General features: G+C 31.6%; 1 protein-coding gene across 8 annotated transcripts in view; it reads left to right on the forward strand.

Annotated features, from left to right (window-relative positions):
• The window catches only part of LOC149570978 (uncharacterized), a 252,939-nt gene extending 240,309 nt beyond the window's left edge, over positions 1–12,630 (forward strand). For 5 of the 8 annotated variants that reach the window (XM_089812536.1, XM_089812534.1, XM_089812548.1 and 2 more), the window contains 2 exons: positions 4,660–4,711; positions 4,839–5,217. In XM_089812536.1, the coding sequence (XP_089668662.1) occupies positions 4,660–4,710 (51 nt within the window). In that variant the 3' untranslated portion in view covers position 4,711; positions 4,839–5,217. Of the gene's footprint in view, positions 1–4,659; positions 4,712–4,838; positions 5,218–12,376 lie in introns of those variants that run through there. The other 3 variants (XM_089812529.1, XM_089812524.1, XM_089812531.1) reach the window with 1 other exon arrangement.
• Positions 12,631–15,949: the final 3,319 nt, after the last annotated feature.

The raw sequence follows: 15,949 nt of genomic DNA on the forward strand, positions 1-15,949 counted from the left end.
TCTTCAATCTAATTTTCTGCCATGAGGAGAGCTGCTTGAGAATTTTCCAAAGTTTTTCTAACCTTTAAAAGTTCTAAAATAAGTTGATCAATCTCCTCTTCTTTCCCCCTCAAAGCAATAGAGTAAATAACACCAAGGCCAAGAAGATGATCTCTATCTTAAAAAAGTTTTAAGTAATTATTTTTCATTGCCTCCATGGTTGTCTTAAGCACATGCAAACTAGAGATTGATGAAGCCTCTTCTTTACATTTATGTCTTCCCTCAAGTTGGACCTTCCAAATGTAGCTCTCTACTAACTTGTGGTAACTATCAAAATGTGACAAGGTTGCAATGACATTTTCTTCACCAACTTTCAGTTGGCTCTTTTCAAAATAAGCTTATGCACATGTGTAAATCCATAAGCAAAGGATGTGGACTACCATTGAAGAGTAGGGCTCTCTTCAATATCCTCTTTTAATACCCCCTCAAGATCTTCATGTGGTAATTCCTCTTGTTGGTTATTGTTGGTCTATGTTTCCTTTGTTAACTTATATTCTCTCCCAATACTTTTTTTTCTATCCTTTGATTCTTCTTTCCTTCCTTGCTGTTGATATGAACTTTTGGATACCAAATCATCCTCAACATCTGGTATACCCATAAATTATGTGAATGCAAGCATGTCTTGTATCTCCTTAGGAAGAGAATGATACTGATGGTAGCTGCTCATTATTGCATCATTGAAAGCCTTAGCAAGAGGCCTCTTATTTGTACCTATTGACGTAGATGAAACCTTAGAGCACCCATTTCTCATTCTAGCTATGGTATTCACCTGTAACTAACCCAACAGGTTGGTAGGAACTTCCTATTCAATTCCAAAACCTTGCTTAAGTTGAGCTCTCCTGAGCATATAAAATCTGTGTATCTCAGCTCTTGGATGCATAGATTTGTAATCAAATCCACAGGTTGGGAAGATTAGGCTCTAATACCACTAAAATATCCCAAATGGATATTTGCTCTATTGCTACTATAATATTTAATTATATAAATTATATTTTCCTATAGATTTTTCTTTGATCTTATAGAGCTAGATAGAAGTTGCAAAAGAATGTTATTTCTTTTTGTATTTTTTAGAATATATTTATTACAATGAATAAATAACAATAACTAATAAATAGAAGTGATAGAAATAATATGCAGCAATACATACTAATCTGGAAATGATTCTAAAACCATACCAGGAAAGTCTGATTTGTTCCAGAATAGTACCAATACAAATATGCTTCAAACAAGATGGATGCTAGCTGAAAATGGGATCTGCGTGAGTTGCTGTTATAAATGTCGGGCTGAACCAAAGTGGCCACCTTCCCTAAAAATCCACTGCTTGCAAAGTGTAACTGCAATACTAGAAACTGATCCACTGCCTTGATCAAACTATATGCATAGGAACCTTTGAATCTGATCTTGCTGAGGGCTATGTCCCAACAAACCAGATCTCAACACTAGGGTTTGTGTCCCAGGTGAGGAATGCTTGTCCAGAGCAATGGTGTCCAAAATAGGATGATAAAATGATAAAATATACTCCTCTTTAGGTTGCCTTCTCCTTATATCCCCTCTCCAAGGCAATTTAAACCCTAAAAAAACCCTAAAGTGGATTGCATTTGAACCTTATAATATAACATTATTTTCCTAATAAAGGTGTCCAAATAGAAGGAAATCATTACTTTATTAATGAAAAATAGCTCCAAGCATCAAATAAGTCTCAGCAAGTGATAATCAAATACTAGAGATTGAGCTCTTTCAACGAGCTATCACACATAGGCAAATAGATGCAAATGGAGCCAAAAAACTCCTTATTACTCCAAAATGGCTAAAAACTTAGCCTTATTTAAATTATTAAAATGCTAACTAAGGAGAATATTTAAATATATTAAAATATTTCTCAAGTAGCCAAGGAACAACCCAAACACCTTTAAAACATGAAACTGAGTTTTTCACCTACCTGTGATTAATGTCGGACAACCTAGGCCAACTGGCAGTCACACCCTCAAATCTAGAGATACTCCTAAAATATAAGGAACACACCCAAATCTCTTGAAATCGAGACCAGAGGGTGATCTCATAGAACCTCAACTCTGGAAATGTCACCACCTCCTAAAAGGTAGGAATCTCCTCCTACAATCAAGGAACTACCTCCTAAAATTAAGGAACCGCTCTCAACTAATCTACTACTGCCTTTAATACCAAATTTGAACACTTAAAACCTTGACTGAGTCCTTGATCACCACTACCAGCCTATGAGACTCCATAATAGGCTAACTCTCATGTCACTGCTAGACATAGCTAAAATGGAGACATGACATGTCCACACTCACCCAATAGATGTTTTATGATCCTAGTATGACTTAAATGGTAATCAATTTTACAAATATGATAACCAGTGCCTGCTGCACTTGTATTTTTACCCTTATTAATGGAAAAATTGCTGCCAAATTGAAGAAATGGTATTTTGTGTTGAATGACCCTTTTGCAAATTTTTGAAGAGAGGGTGAATGACATTCAAAACATTCTCATGGAGTTGCAATAGAACCTATGCTTGTATTTTTAGAATTAGAAGAAATATATGTTTCGATTTCTTCATTGTCCTCATTCACATTGTCATCATTGGAACTTTGGAAACTGTTGAATTTTTGGTATAGCAAAAGGAAACCATTATCTGAAGAAAAAAAAGTAAAATTAATAGTAGTTAGAATTTTCAAACCGTCTAATAAGCTGCAAAAACTAAAACCATTATATTAAAAAAAAAAAGTAAACTTAATAGTAGTTAGAATTTTCAAACCCTGTCTAACAAGCTACAAAAACTAAAACACAAGATAACGTACCTTGACACTATTATATCAATATGCTATTTGAAATTTCCTCAGTGTTTTCAAGATGCCAAGCTTCAAGTTTTCAATTGCAGTTCCTTGAAGCTCAAAGTTTCGAGTTCTTACTTTAGTTTTTTCTTCTTTTGCATGGAAAACAAGATGTTTGGGTGTATAAGGGGCATGGGATAGTTGACGGGATCCCTGTCCACTATAATTGAAAAAAAAATTAAAAATCATCTCTTTTTGGATGAAACTAACGTGAAGCTTTCATTTTCAGAGGGGACACCTAGTTGTCCCTAAGACTGTCAGGGGACATCTGAGACATTCGTTGGCTTTTCAGGATAGCCAACTATCCCCTTTGCATTCTTCAATGTCCCCAATATTGGGAATATCTTTTGGGATGATTCTTTTGAATGGCAGATTGGGGGGATGACAAGAAATTTTTTGCTAAAATCTCATCATCCTGCAAATATGCTAGTCAGTGGGGATGCCTAAGACTATCAAGGGACATCTGAGACATTCATTGCCTTTTTAGGATAGCCAACTGTCCCCTTTGCATTCTTTATTGTCCCCAATATTGGGAATATCTTTTGGGATGATTTTTGTGAATTGTAGATTGGGGGGATGGCATGACAACATTCACTAACATCCCGTCGAGGTCTTGCAAACATGCTAGGGGATGGGGTTGGGGGTTAGAGGGGTTGAGACACATCCCTATGCAGCATGGATAAATTAGAATCCATTCACCAATAGCTTCCCATCTCCTATATGCATATTAATAGTGTATGTGTTGAGTTTGATTCTGCTTTATGGTTATTTTTTATTAGCTAGGTCTATCTTTTATCTTGATTGAAGTGGACGTGACAATTAGATCATGTTTTTTTAATCAGAATGAATTGTCAAATTTCTATCTTGATTTATATTTATTATTTTTTTGTAGTTTATTTTTGGTGGCTCAAATTTACATTTTGTCTTGTTGGTTCTTTTCACATTGTACTTTCTTCCAAGGAGCCTTTGTGAGTATATATTTCTGAGCTCCTGCATAAAATCCATCTATTTTGAATCTTTTTGGAGTTTATTTCAGTTGAAGTTTTTTTTTGTAATAGTCTAAGACTAATGCATGGTCATAGTTTAAAATATAATTACTATTAATTTCAACAAGAATTTTTCTTCTACATTCATTTAAGATAGTTTCATACTTGGGACTACTTTTCCACTAAGATGTGATGTAATTGCAGGTCTAGGGTTTGTGCACAGTCAAAAGTAAGAACATCGTTGGGTTACATAGTGAGACGAAGCAATTGAAAAGTAAATTTAAGGAATTCTGCATGAATCATGTAGACAAGGTAAAGTGCACACTCTTTGCAATTATATTTTTTTGACATAATAAAAAATACTTCTATGGCTTTAGGGAAACTTATATCGATGAGTACGATCAACATGATTTTTTTTAATAATATCGTTCACCAAGTTATTTATATTTTGAATTTCTTCTTGCATAAGCTTAATGCAATGAGCTTACTGAGAGTTGAAATATATTAAACACTTATGAATGTGCTCAAGTTTATTTATTGGGTAATTTTTTGATGCTCAAAAAGTTGAATTGATAAGCAGAGTAGTTGTGTCAAGTTCTATTTTGAGACTTCAAAATTGGAAGAATGATATAGATATAGGAACTTAGATAAATTTATAGGAATGAATGTTTTTTGTGTCACTCACCGAATTTTTAGTTTCCCTTTTTAAAATTCATGTCTAATTATAGACACCAGTTGTTCTAGTGTATGATAATATGTTTCTTTTCATATGCAAATTACAGGAGCTTAATGGTGAAGCCAACAATCTAGCAAATGCTGCTATAGAACTTTAAAGTATGTGACAATTGTTTTATTTGTAACTATCTTATCTTTTGATATAGCCAACTTGCTAGCCATCACAATGCCTTTTAGGATGGATCTAGTTTTAAATGTACCAATTTCTTATCCATTGTGCATGTAGTGAATAGACTTCAAGCAATCAAAACTGGCGATTGTATGGAAGGACATCAAGAGATGATCTGATTTGGCTAGAATTTGAATGGTTACAGTTCTAGGCTTGAACAAGAGCTAGTATAGATGGGAGGATGGGTCTTATCAACATTGGAGGACCACTATAATAAGGAAAAAGGCAACGAGGTTTACATTCAAATTTTTATTTTCTAAAAGTGTGGCATAGTGTCATGAAATTTCAAATTGTAACCAAGTAATATCACAGAATATTTTTGTACCATGGCAATTATACTTTTACAATTGGTGATGTTGGGGAATATTTATCTGCAAGCTTGCTGAACGATATTTTTTTAAGATAAGTGGTTCTATAGGGACTTATGCGCACACTATTTTCTTTTTTGCAATTGCTCACTAGTATTCTAGTTGAATTCTACCAACTCTTTTCTTTGGTGTCTTGAACATATAATGGAACAAAAATTTAGTGAGAATAGACTTCATCATCAGCTAATGTATGCACTGATCTTTCATCTCAAATTTTATAGTTAGATCTTTCTTGCACTAATCTATGAGATGATTATCACCTACTATTAGTAGATCATCAACATACAGTATTAGAATTACCATATCATCTTTATCTCTTTTATAATATAAATTTGGATCAGCTTCATTCTTGGAGAATCCTAAGATAGTGAGATATTATCAACTCTTTCGTACCAAGCCCAGGGAGCTTGTTTAAGCCCATAAAGAGCTTTCTTGAGTCTGTAAACAAAAGCGTTAGGATCATGAGTTTCAAATCCTTCAAGTTTCTCTAGATGTACTTCTTTTGAAATCTTTCCATTTAGGAATGTTGTTTTCAGATCCATTTGATGTACCTTCCATCCCTTTGATGCGACAATTGCTAAGACTGCTCTTACGGAGGTGTATTTGGCCATAGGAGCAAAGGTATCTTCATAATCAATCCCTTCTTTCTGAGAAAATCCTCTTGTTACAAATTTGGCTTTATACTTCTCAATACTACAATCAACAACATGCTTTATTTTAAATATCCACTTGGAAGAAACAAGATATTTTCCTTTAGGTCTTGGAACAATTTCCCAAACATCATTTTTCATGATAGATTGGTATTCTTTTATCATAGCTTCTTTCCAAGTTGTATATTTAATAGCATCAGAGGGATTGGTTGGCTCTGTTTTGGATAAATCACTTATGTTATCTGTATAACTAGAGAATCTTTTAGGTCTTTTGCTTTCTCTGACTATTTTGGAAGGTGCAACAAAGTCTTAAGTTGCTTCAACTGTTTTAATGGCCCAAAGTGGTCTTTTCTTTGAATTTTCTTCAAGGTTCATATTTTGAATTCCATCTTCCATTTCTTCTAAGTTCTCCCTCTATGACCCAAATTCACTATTTCTTTCAGAACTAGATAAAGAAGAAGCTTCGTCAGAACTTATGGCTCTTTTGAATGCAAGATCTTCTTCAAAGATTACATCTTTGCTAAGTTCAACATTTTTTTGTCCAGGTATGAAAATCCTATATGCTTTAGAAGTTTCACTATACCCTACTAAAATACCTTTCCTTCAAAGGGTTCTAACTTGGTTCTCTTTTCTTTTGGAACATGGATATATACAAGACATCCAAAAATTCTAAGATGACTTATATTGGGTTTTACTTTAGTAAATACTTCTTCACGTGTTTTATCTTTAAGATAGGAGTGAGGACTTCTATTCTAAATATATACGGCAGTACAAGAGGCTTCTGCCCAAAGATAATACTATAGGTTTTGGTCAAAAATCATAGCCCTAGCAGCTTATATAATTGTCCTATTCTTTCTTTCTCCTACCCCATTTTTCTCTAGGTTATAAGGAACAGTGTACTCCCTCTTAATCCCTGATTCTTTACAAAACCTTTTAAACAAGTTTAAGGTATATTCTCCTCCATTATCAGTTCTAAGGGCTTTAATTTTATGTCTTGAAAAATTTTAAGTTAATGCTTTGAATTCTTTAAATCTTTGTAGGATTTCTTCTGATTCCTTGCATTTAAAAAAGTAAATCCACATTTTTCTGAAGAAGTCATCTATGAACAAGATATAATACCAAAATCCTCCAAGAGAACGAGAAGATATAGGTCCACATAAATATTAATGAATTAATTTTAGTACATAATTTGTTTTCCTAGTACTATCATGAAAGGGACTTCTGGTGCTTTTACCTAGAGCACACCCTTTGAAAATACAATACTAGGGTGGTATTTATTTAATTTGGGTAATCTAGTATCCATATTTTCAATAGTGGATAAATTTTTAAAATTTAGATTCCCTAATATTTTGTGCCATATTTCATTTGAATCTTCAGCTTTGTGGACTAGGGCTTGAATGGATCGACTAGATTCTGTATTCAATTCATAAACATATCCTTTTCTTTCTTGATGGAAGAGTTCTTAGCTCAAGTTAATACTTTTCCATCCATGAATGCAACCTTGTGTCCATCATCTTCAAGTGCTGTAATTGAGATTAGGTTTCTTTTAATCCTTGGTACTTAGAGTACACTTTTAAGAAGAGTATTTCCTAATTTTAGTTTCAAAGTACAATTTTCAATTCCTTAAACAGATCGTGCTGAGTTATCACCAATGGTAACTTCATCGTTAACCTTCTCTGATAAAGAATCTAGAGTTTCTTTGTATCCTATTATATGTCTAGAAGATCCACTATCAATTACCCATGCTTTATTTGAAATTTCATTTGATAGAGAGGAATACAAAACATGGTTCTCAAGATCATAAGTATCTTCTTCTCTAATGACATTTACAATTTTCCTATTGTTTGTAATTTTTAGGACAATTAGATCTATAGTGAAAAATAAAATTTTTACATTTGAAACACTTTATTTTAGATAGATCTTTCTTGGGCTTTCATTCTTTTGATTTCCCTTTTTCTTCTTGAAATGCTTCTTCTTTCCTTTATAGGAGTTTGTATTAAGAATGTGAAGTTCTTCATCTTCTACTTTTAGTTTCCCTCCTTTCTTTAGTTTTTTGGATTCCTCTTGAAGACAATCATTCTCGAGTCTATTGAAGTCTGAGAGCTAATCTCTGGCACTTATTCCTTGTACAAATGTCTCCCATAAATCTAGCAATCCATCTATAGCCATAAGCATTAATTTTGTGTCACTAATGATGGTTCATATGCTTGATAGTTGATCTCTAATGCCGAAAACTCTCAAGAAGTAGGAACTTATCAATTCTCCTTTCTTTATTTGAATGTGATTCAATTGTTTTTTTAGTGCAAGAACCCTAGTTACATTGTTTACTTCATAGGCATTTTGTAATGCATTCATCATATCAAAGGCAATTTGATGTTTTGTAAGCATAGATACAATATCATTTTTAACTCCATCTGAGATGATTTGAATAGCTTTTCTATTTCCTCTGCTCCAGAGAGATTTGTGAGGTTCAACTAGGGGTTATTTAGATGCTCCATCAATGAATTGTTTTACATTGTTCTCTTCAAGAATCATTGTGATTTTGAACTTCCAGGCTTCAAAGTGCTCTTTCCTATCAAACCTATCCTTGAGTCTGATTGTGTAAGCCATGGAAGATAGAAGATTGTTGCTTGATGTGTACAAAGTCTAATTATTGAAATTTAGCAAAGCCTAGGTTTGATTACCAGAGCTCTAATACCATGTAAAGTATATGCTAAATCCTTATCTCTTAATTAGACTTTTAATCCAGTCTTATATGTTGAGAATGATCTTCTAAGTAGTATGAATATTGATGAAATTAGTGCTTGTTATAATGCAGATATAATACTGAATATTGAACCTTTTATTGTGATTGAGAATCTAAGATATAAATTGCAAGATATAAAATGCTTATAGGAGTAGACTGTTGTAATTGTGTGTCCTATAATCTGCATTTACAACCTATTTATATATCCTTTCTAAAGGGCTTACTTGGCACCTATATATATATATATATATATATATATATATATATATCATTAAATGCCAACATTAGAGATATATTACCATTAAGAGGAAGTACGGTTTGTACTGTTAGACCTGTAGGTTTATCTTGGTTAATATTCTTAACAATAAATAGGAGTAGAAGAGACATCTCGTGAAAAGACGTGTATCTACATTATTTAATATTGGTTATTGTAACTTAATTGTCATTAGACATTAGACACACACTATGTAATAATGATTAAATCATAACCATAATACAGTTGATTAATAATGATTAAAAGGAGTCTAACATCATTAAAGGTAGCCTTTGATATGATGAATGCATCACGAAATGCCTATAAAGTAAACAATGTAACCAGGGTTCTTGCACTAAAAAGGCAATTAAATCACATTTAAATAAAGAAAGGAGAATTGATAAGTTCTTACTTAAGAGTTGTCGGCATTAGAGATCAACTATCAAGCATAGGAACCATCATTAGTGACACAAAATTAATGATTATGGCTATAGATGGATTGCTAGATTCATGGGAGACATTTTCACAAGGAATAAGTGCCAGAGATTAGCTCCCAAACTTCAATAGACTCAAGAATGAATTTCTTCAAGAGGAATCCAAAAAACTAAAGAAAGGAGGGAAACCAAAAGTAGAAGATGAAGAAATTCAAGGAATTAGAAGATATCCTACAAAGATTTAAAGAATTCAAAGCATTAACTGAAAAAAATTTAGGACATAAAATTAAAGCCCTTAGAACTAATAACGGAGGAGAATATACCTTAGAATTGTTTAAAAGGTTTTGTAAAGAATCAGGGATTAAGAGGGAGTACACTATTCCTTATAACCTAGAGGAAAATGGGGTAGGAGAAAGAAAGAATAGGACAATTATAGAAGCTGCTAGGGCTATGATTTTTGACCAAAACCTAGAATATTATCTTTGGGCAGAAGCCTCTTGTACTACTATATATATTCAAAACAGAAGTCCTCACTCCTATCTTAAAGATAAAACACCTGAAGAAGTATTTACTAAAGTAAAACTCAATATAAGTCATCTTAGAATTTTTATATGTCCTATATATATCCATGTTCCAAAAGAAAAGAGAACCAAGTTAGAATCCTCTAAAGGAAAGGTATTTTTGTAGGGTATAGTGAAACTTCTAAAGCATATAGGATTTTCATACCTGGACAAAAAATTGTTGAACTTAGCAGAGATGTAATCTTTGAAGAAGATTTTGCATTCAAAAGAGCCATAAGTTCTGATAAAGCTTCTCCTTTATCTAGTTCTGAAAGATTAATCAAATGTAATAATGATTAAATAATAACCATAGGGGATTGAGTCTAGATCAAAGAAATCCAACTGAAGCTACAACATCAAATTTCCTCTTAGCTAGGGAGGATAAGCACGTGACCATATATTACCTCACTTGTAATATAATAATATCTTTGATTAGAAGATATTAAACATTTAGATATCACATTTGATATCATGAGTATTGGCCTAAAAATTTCAATAAGGTGTGTGTACACACATTTTCATAATACTTACCATAGGAACAACCATGGTCTGTTTTAGAAACTTCATGGTGTATTTCAAAATTCTAATCCACCATGTATGTAATATTTTAGACATCATATGATATCAATCATAATAGAAGGCTATGGTTTGTTGAGGAACTTAATCCACCATGCAAGATATCATCTGTCATGATTTGCTTAGACATCATAAGATGCCCATCATAATAGATGCCCATGGTTTGTTTAAAGAACTTAATCTACCATGCAAGTTTACAATCTATTATGATCTATCTCAGACATCATAAAATGTCTATCACAATAGAAGGTTAAGTTATTGAAAGATCGTTACCTTTCAACAATTTCTATAGATACAAGTGATAATCATTTGGAAGTCATCACTTCCTCATGATGTACATAGGGGTAGGCCCAAATAGTCATGATTTATATCCATGATGCATAGTGGTCTTGATTCCTATAATTTATTGATTAGTGGAGAGTCCACCTCAACATGGTCCACTCCATTTGAATCAATATGACCAAGATCATCGAAGGTTGACCGAACCATATCCTCTATTTGTTCCCTCTCTTTCGAGGCTTCTTTTAATGATGCTAGACTCCTTTTGAATATCAATCTCCCTCTTCTTGTAATAACATATAGGAAAAGATCAATGCAAAATGCTCTTATAGGATGCATAAAAATACAAGTAAGAATGTTAATTAGACTGATAGAAATTTAACTCCATCCTACTAATAATAATAACACATAATCTTTTACTTTTCATACTCCTGTATTGGATCTCACAATCATTGTATCAAATTTTTAATGTCATTAGATGTATCTGTGTGCACGTGTGTGTGTGTGGATAGATAGATAATTGTCATGTATATCCATGTATAGTACTTATCTAATTGTTTATCTAATAAGAGTTACCTTAACCTCTTGCACTGGGACTAAGCCATTATATATATAGAGATGAGTGATGACTCTATATAGGCACTGTAGACACTAAATCATCTTGTAAGAAAATATGAGGATGTCCTTGTATCCTTTAATTCACTTAAATCTCTAAGTATCATTCTTAATTTAATACAAGATTGCTTAATAATGAATTTCTATATTATGATAGATTTAGTAATAACATATATACACATTTAAGTATGTTTTAATTTCATAACATAATATCAACTTAAACCACGTCTTACCTTTTCCTACCTATTTAGGCATGGGTTCCAACACCCAACACCCTCTATTCCAACCTTGATCTTGATACACATTGCTTGTATCTCTTGTGAGTGGTTGATGTGTCATTGGCCGATCTCTACAAGTCTTTCCAATTGCTATCGCTACAAACAACATGCTTATTCCTTGTCATATATTATGGTTGATTACTATTTTTCCTAAGTTGATATTCATTAAAGCTAGAAGTAAATATTTTATTCAATTTTTGCATCAGTTTGAATCCCTTTAGGCTTTAATCTTTGAGACGACCCTCCCACGAGACTATGCCATCTATCGAACTAAGTCTTTGTCCACCAATTCTTATATCTTTGCTTATTTATAGGATGTCTTCCATTTCATCAACATCTTTGGTGTACAATATTATATTTGTGTTGATCCTCCTTAACTTCTAACATAATTTCTCTCTATTCTCGTCCCATTGGAAATTACGCTATCTGCATTTGTAGATGATATTTGTATGCTAATTGTTTTTCTCTCATAATATGGGTTGACCATGTGCTTAATTCATCCCAAATGGAGGTCAAACTTAGACTCACCTTATGGTTTAAATTGTAAGTCATGTGGGTGAGAAAATAAGGGTAGTTGTCTTCCTATCATCATCACCCTATAGCATGATGTTCAATGTCCAATCATGTGGTAGTATATTTGACTCAAGAGAAACATGTAATATAGAGTGATGTTAGAAGAATGTATTCTCCATGTACTATTTTCTATTGGTGTGATGTTTGCACATTTGGTTGTAGTAATTTGATAGATACATTCATTGTAATATTGGTTGCTTATTTATTTCATCATTATAATTCTTACATGTCCAACCTGCTTTGATACCATGTTATATTTTCAGGATCATAGCAAATGTACTAAGCACTACTATTTTTGTGGTATGTGTTTTTCAAATACATATCCAAGGTATATAAATAGGAGTAGAAGAGGCACATCTCTACATTAATAAATATTGGTTATGAGTCCCTGCCTTATAAGGTAGGAGACTATAGTTTTCACTCAGTTTGTACTATTAACATTTTTTTGACAAAATTTTGAAAACATTGGATAATCTTAAATGTTTTTGAATATTATTATTAAAATAGACATTTTTCATATTCTAATACTATTTTGTGATTAGTTGTCACAATTTTTCTAGTGGTTTTAAATATATATTTTTTAAAAGAAAAATTTTCTAAATCCATTAATGATGAGTAGTTGAAGTGTCTACCATATATGGATTTTATGGAGGTCTAATGAATTAAATATAATTTTAATAAATGACTTACTTATGTGCTTGTATTGTGTTTCCACGAACGAATGTCGCTATTAAAAATAATTATATATACATGTTTATATTTTGTTGTGTATTGGTTGAGGATAGTATAAAACTTTATTTTTAGGTGTGCGCATTGGTAAACATTCTTCCATTTCAGCTAGTTCTTTTCTTAAGTTGGGTTTGGGGATATCGAAATTATTGTGTGTGGTTGCCCATATTAGCCATTGTATTCTATGGCTCTTTAATTTGTCCATTTTTTTGTGTGTTTTGAAGTGTTTCTATTTGTTGTAGGTTTCTTATTCCTAAGTTTAGGATTCAGTTACATTATTTCATTTTAGCTTGTTGTTCTCTTATATTGGGTTTCAAGATAATGAAAATCAGTGTTCTTGGTTGTCCATTTTAGCCTTTCTATTGTATGGCTATGTAATTTCTCCATTTTATATTTTGTTTTCAAGGGTTTGTATTTGTTGTAGGTTTTTCATTATGTGATGACAAGGAAAGGGGGTTGTGTTGCATGTCAAAACTAGTATACCTAATGTTTTACAAGAAGGCTTTATATATATATATAGTTTTAAAAAAAAAATGAATGCTATTTGTGTGCATAACTAGTCTTTAGCCATTGCATTTTATGACTTTATAATTTCTCCATTCTATATTTTGTTTTCAAGGGTTTATTGGCCTCTAGTGCTAAGCACATTGAGGAGCGTATTATTAAAAAATGGCATACATATATAATTGAAGAAACATAACATTAATGAATTTGCTTTGCTTTTATGTGTGTGTGTGTGTAAAATTAGTTTTTTTTGAATGCTATTTGTGTGCATAACTAGTCTTTAGCCATTGTATTTTATGGCTTTGTAATTTCTCCATTCTATATTTTTTTTTCAAGAGTTTATTGGCCTCTACTATTTTTCACATTGAGGAGCTTATCATAAAAAATTGGCATACATATATAATTGAAGAAACATAACATTGATGACTTTGCTTTGCTTTTCTAACGACCAACATTTGTTTTCCGTATTATCTATTAATGATTTAAGCACTAAATATTTGTCTGGTCCACATTAGTTTGCATATCCTATGATTAGAAATGAAGGTTTTTCTATATATACCCTAGCCACTCTATTTTTGTAGTAATATATTGGGGTTTAAAGGTTTCAAGCCTCAACTGTCTTTTCCATACCTTTCTCTACTACTTTATCTTGTAGATGAGTAGATGAAAGGTTTCAATGCATTGCATGCAAGACAATTTTCTTTCATATATTTAGGGACTTTCATTCTAATTTCCTATGGATTGATTCCATAAGGCATGACTGTTGACTGTAATATTTTCAAATGTTTACATCACAAAATGGGCATAATGATCTTCATACCGATTTGTATTATAATCCCACAATACTTTCATCTTGTATTCCTTTACCAAATTGTTTGACTTGGATAACCAACAACTTTAACTCAGTGGGAAATAAAATGGGTTTCTCTTTTATATCAAGATTTCACAATCATAGAAAAATGTAGTCTCAAATACAAATGAATCTTGTTGTTGTTATTAGATTACCATTATTTATATATATATATATATATATAATTTGTGTAAGACATTTGTTTCCCAAGATGGTGTGGTGCAATTTGATTACAGATACACTCAATTTCTCACATTTTATATTTATTGTATTGAGTCTGGTACTCGTTTGAAACATTCCATTGAAACCTTCCAATGTCTTTTCTTTTTTAATAGTATTTGAATTTTTTTCAAAAGTTTTACATATATGGTTGTGTACTATTATTGTTGTTCTTAAGACAATCGCTTTTCTGGTAGTTATAGCTTGATGTTTAGGGGGTCTAAGCATGTACATTTAGATTAACTTATCTTGCTTTCTTATTAAGTTTATATGAAATTATCCAGACTTAGAATTTGATGGATAAAATAATAGAAAAGTTACAAAATAGTCTTTTGAAAATAGATTTAAATATAACAAGTCAAAGGCTTGATTACATTTATAAAACCAACTTTCTTTATCTTTTATTAGATTGGCTCTATTTTGTATTAGTTACTTTATATTAACAAAATATCCAATTTATGTAATTGAAAGGTGTTAAAGACTTAATGATTTTAGATATGTAATCTAAAGTCATTAAAGACTTAATGACTTATATATGAAAGGGATAAATTGGAAAAAAGGGTCAATCTATATCATTGATCTCTTTTAAAGATTGTTAAATATTTAATGATTTATCTATGCTTTCATGTTGTCAATGAAGATTCTATGTTATCACATCATCAATATATTTTTAACTACTTTATTTGTAATGAAATACTCAAGTTAATGAATGCAAGAGCATAATACAAAAAGGTTTTAACTTAATCTAAGAAAACTGAGCAATACGACAATGATGAATTATGATTTCTAAATTTGACTATTATTAAATAATAAAATTATGTTATACTACTCTTGTTGTCATGCACGAATTTGATATTCATACTACCCATTGCACCACAAACAATCTACAATTATTCATAATCTTATTTATTTATATGGTTTTGGAAAATACTCAACTCTAAACTCCAAATGATACAAATCTAAATAAGATCAAAGGAAAAAATTTATTTCCCTGTCTTCTTTATTAATGTGAAAGTCTTTTTGAACTTAGAATTTTTGAGACAATCAATAAAATATTCATTTTTCTTCTCTACCTTAAAATAGATTTATTAAACTAATTATAGCTAATTAATAAATCACTAAAACAATCATCTTTTTTTTTACCAAAAGGTAGGGATTCTAGCTCTTAGAGAGCACTTGTTGTAAGTTAGTTGTCATTAGACACACATAATTGACAATTAATCAAATACTAATGATTAAACAATAACCATAAGGGATAGAGTCTAGATCAAATGAATCTGACTGAAGCTACAACATCAACAATCTCCTTTGTGATTGGGGACATTTGTTTAGATCTAAGGTGTGATGTCCACCAACACTAGCCCATGTAATTAGGACATATGGGTTTGGGGGGGGAGAGATTTATGTTACCTTTTTAGGATCATTGCAAATGTACAAAGCACTACCATTTTGTGGTATGTGTTTTTTAAATGTAGATCTAAGATATATAAATAAGAGTAGAAGAGAGATGTCTCTACATTAATTAATATTGGTT

Source organism: Cupressus sempervirens, chromosome 2 (assembly GCF_028749045.1).
Source record: "Cupressus sempervirens isolate cs-2001-9-10 chromosome 2, ASM2874904v1, whole genome shotgun sequence".
Lineage (NCBI taxonomy): Eukaryota > Viridiplantae > Streptophyta > Pinopsida > Cupressales > Cupressaceae > Cupressus > Cupressus sempervirens.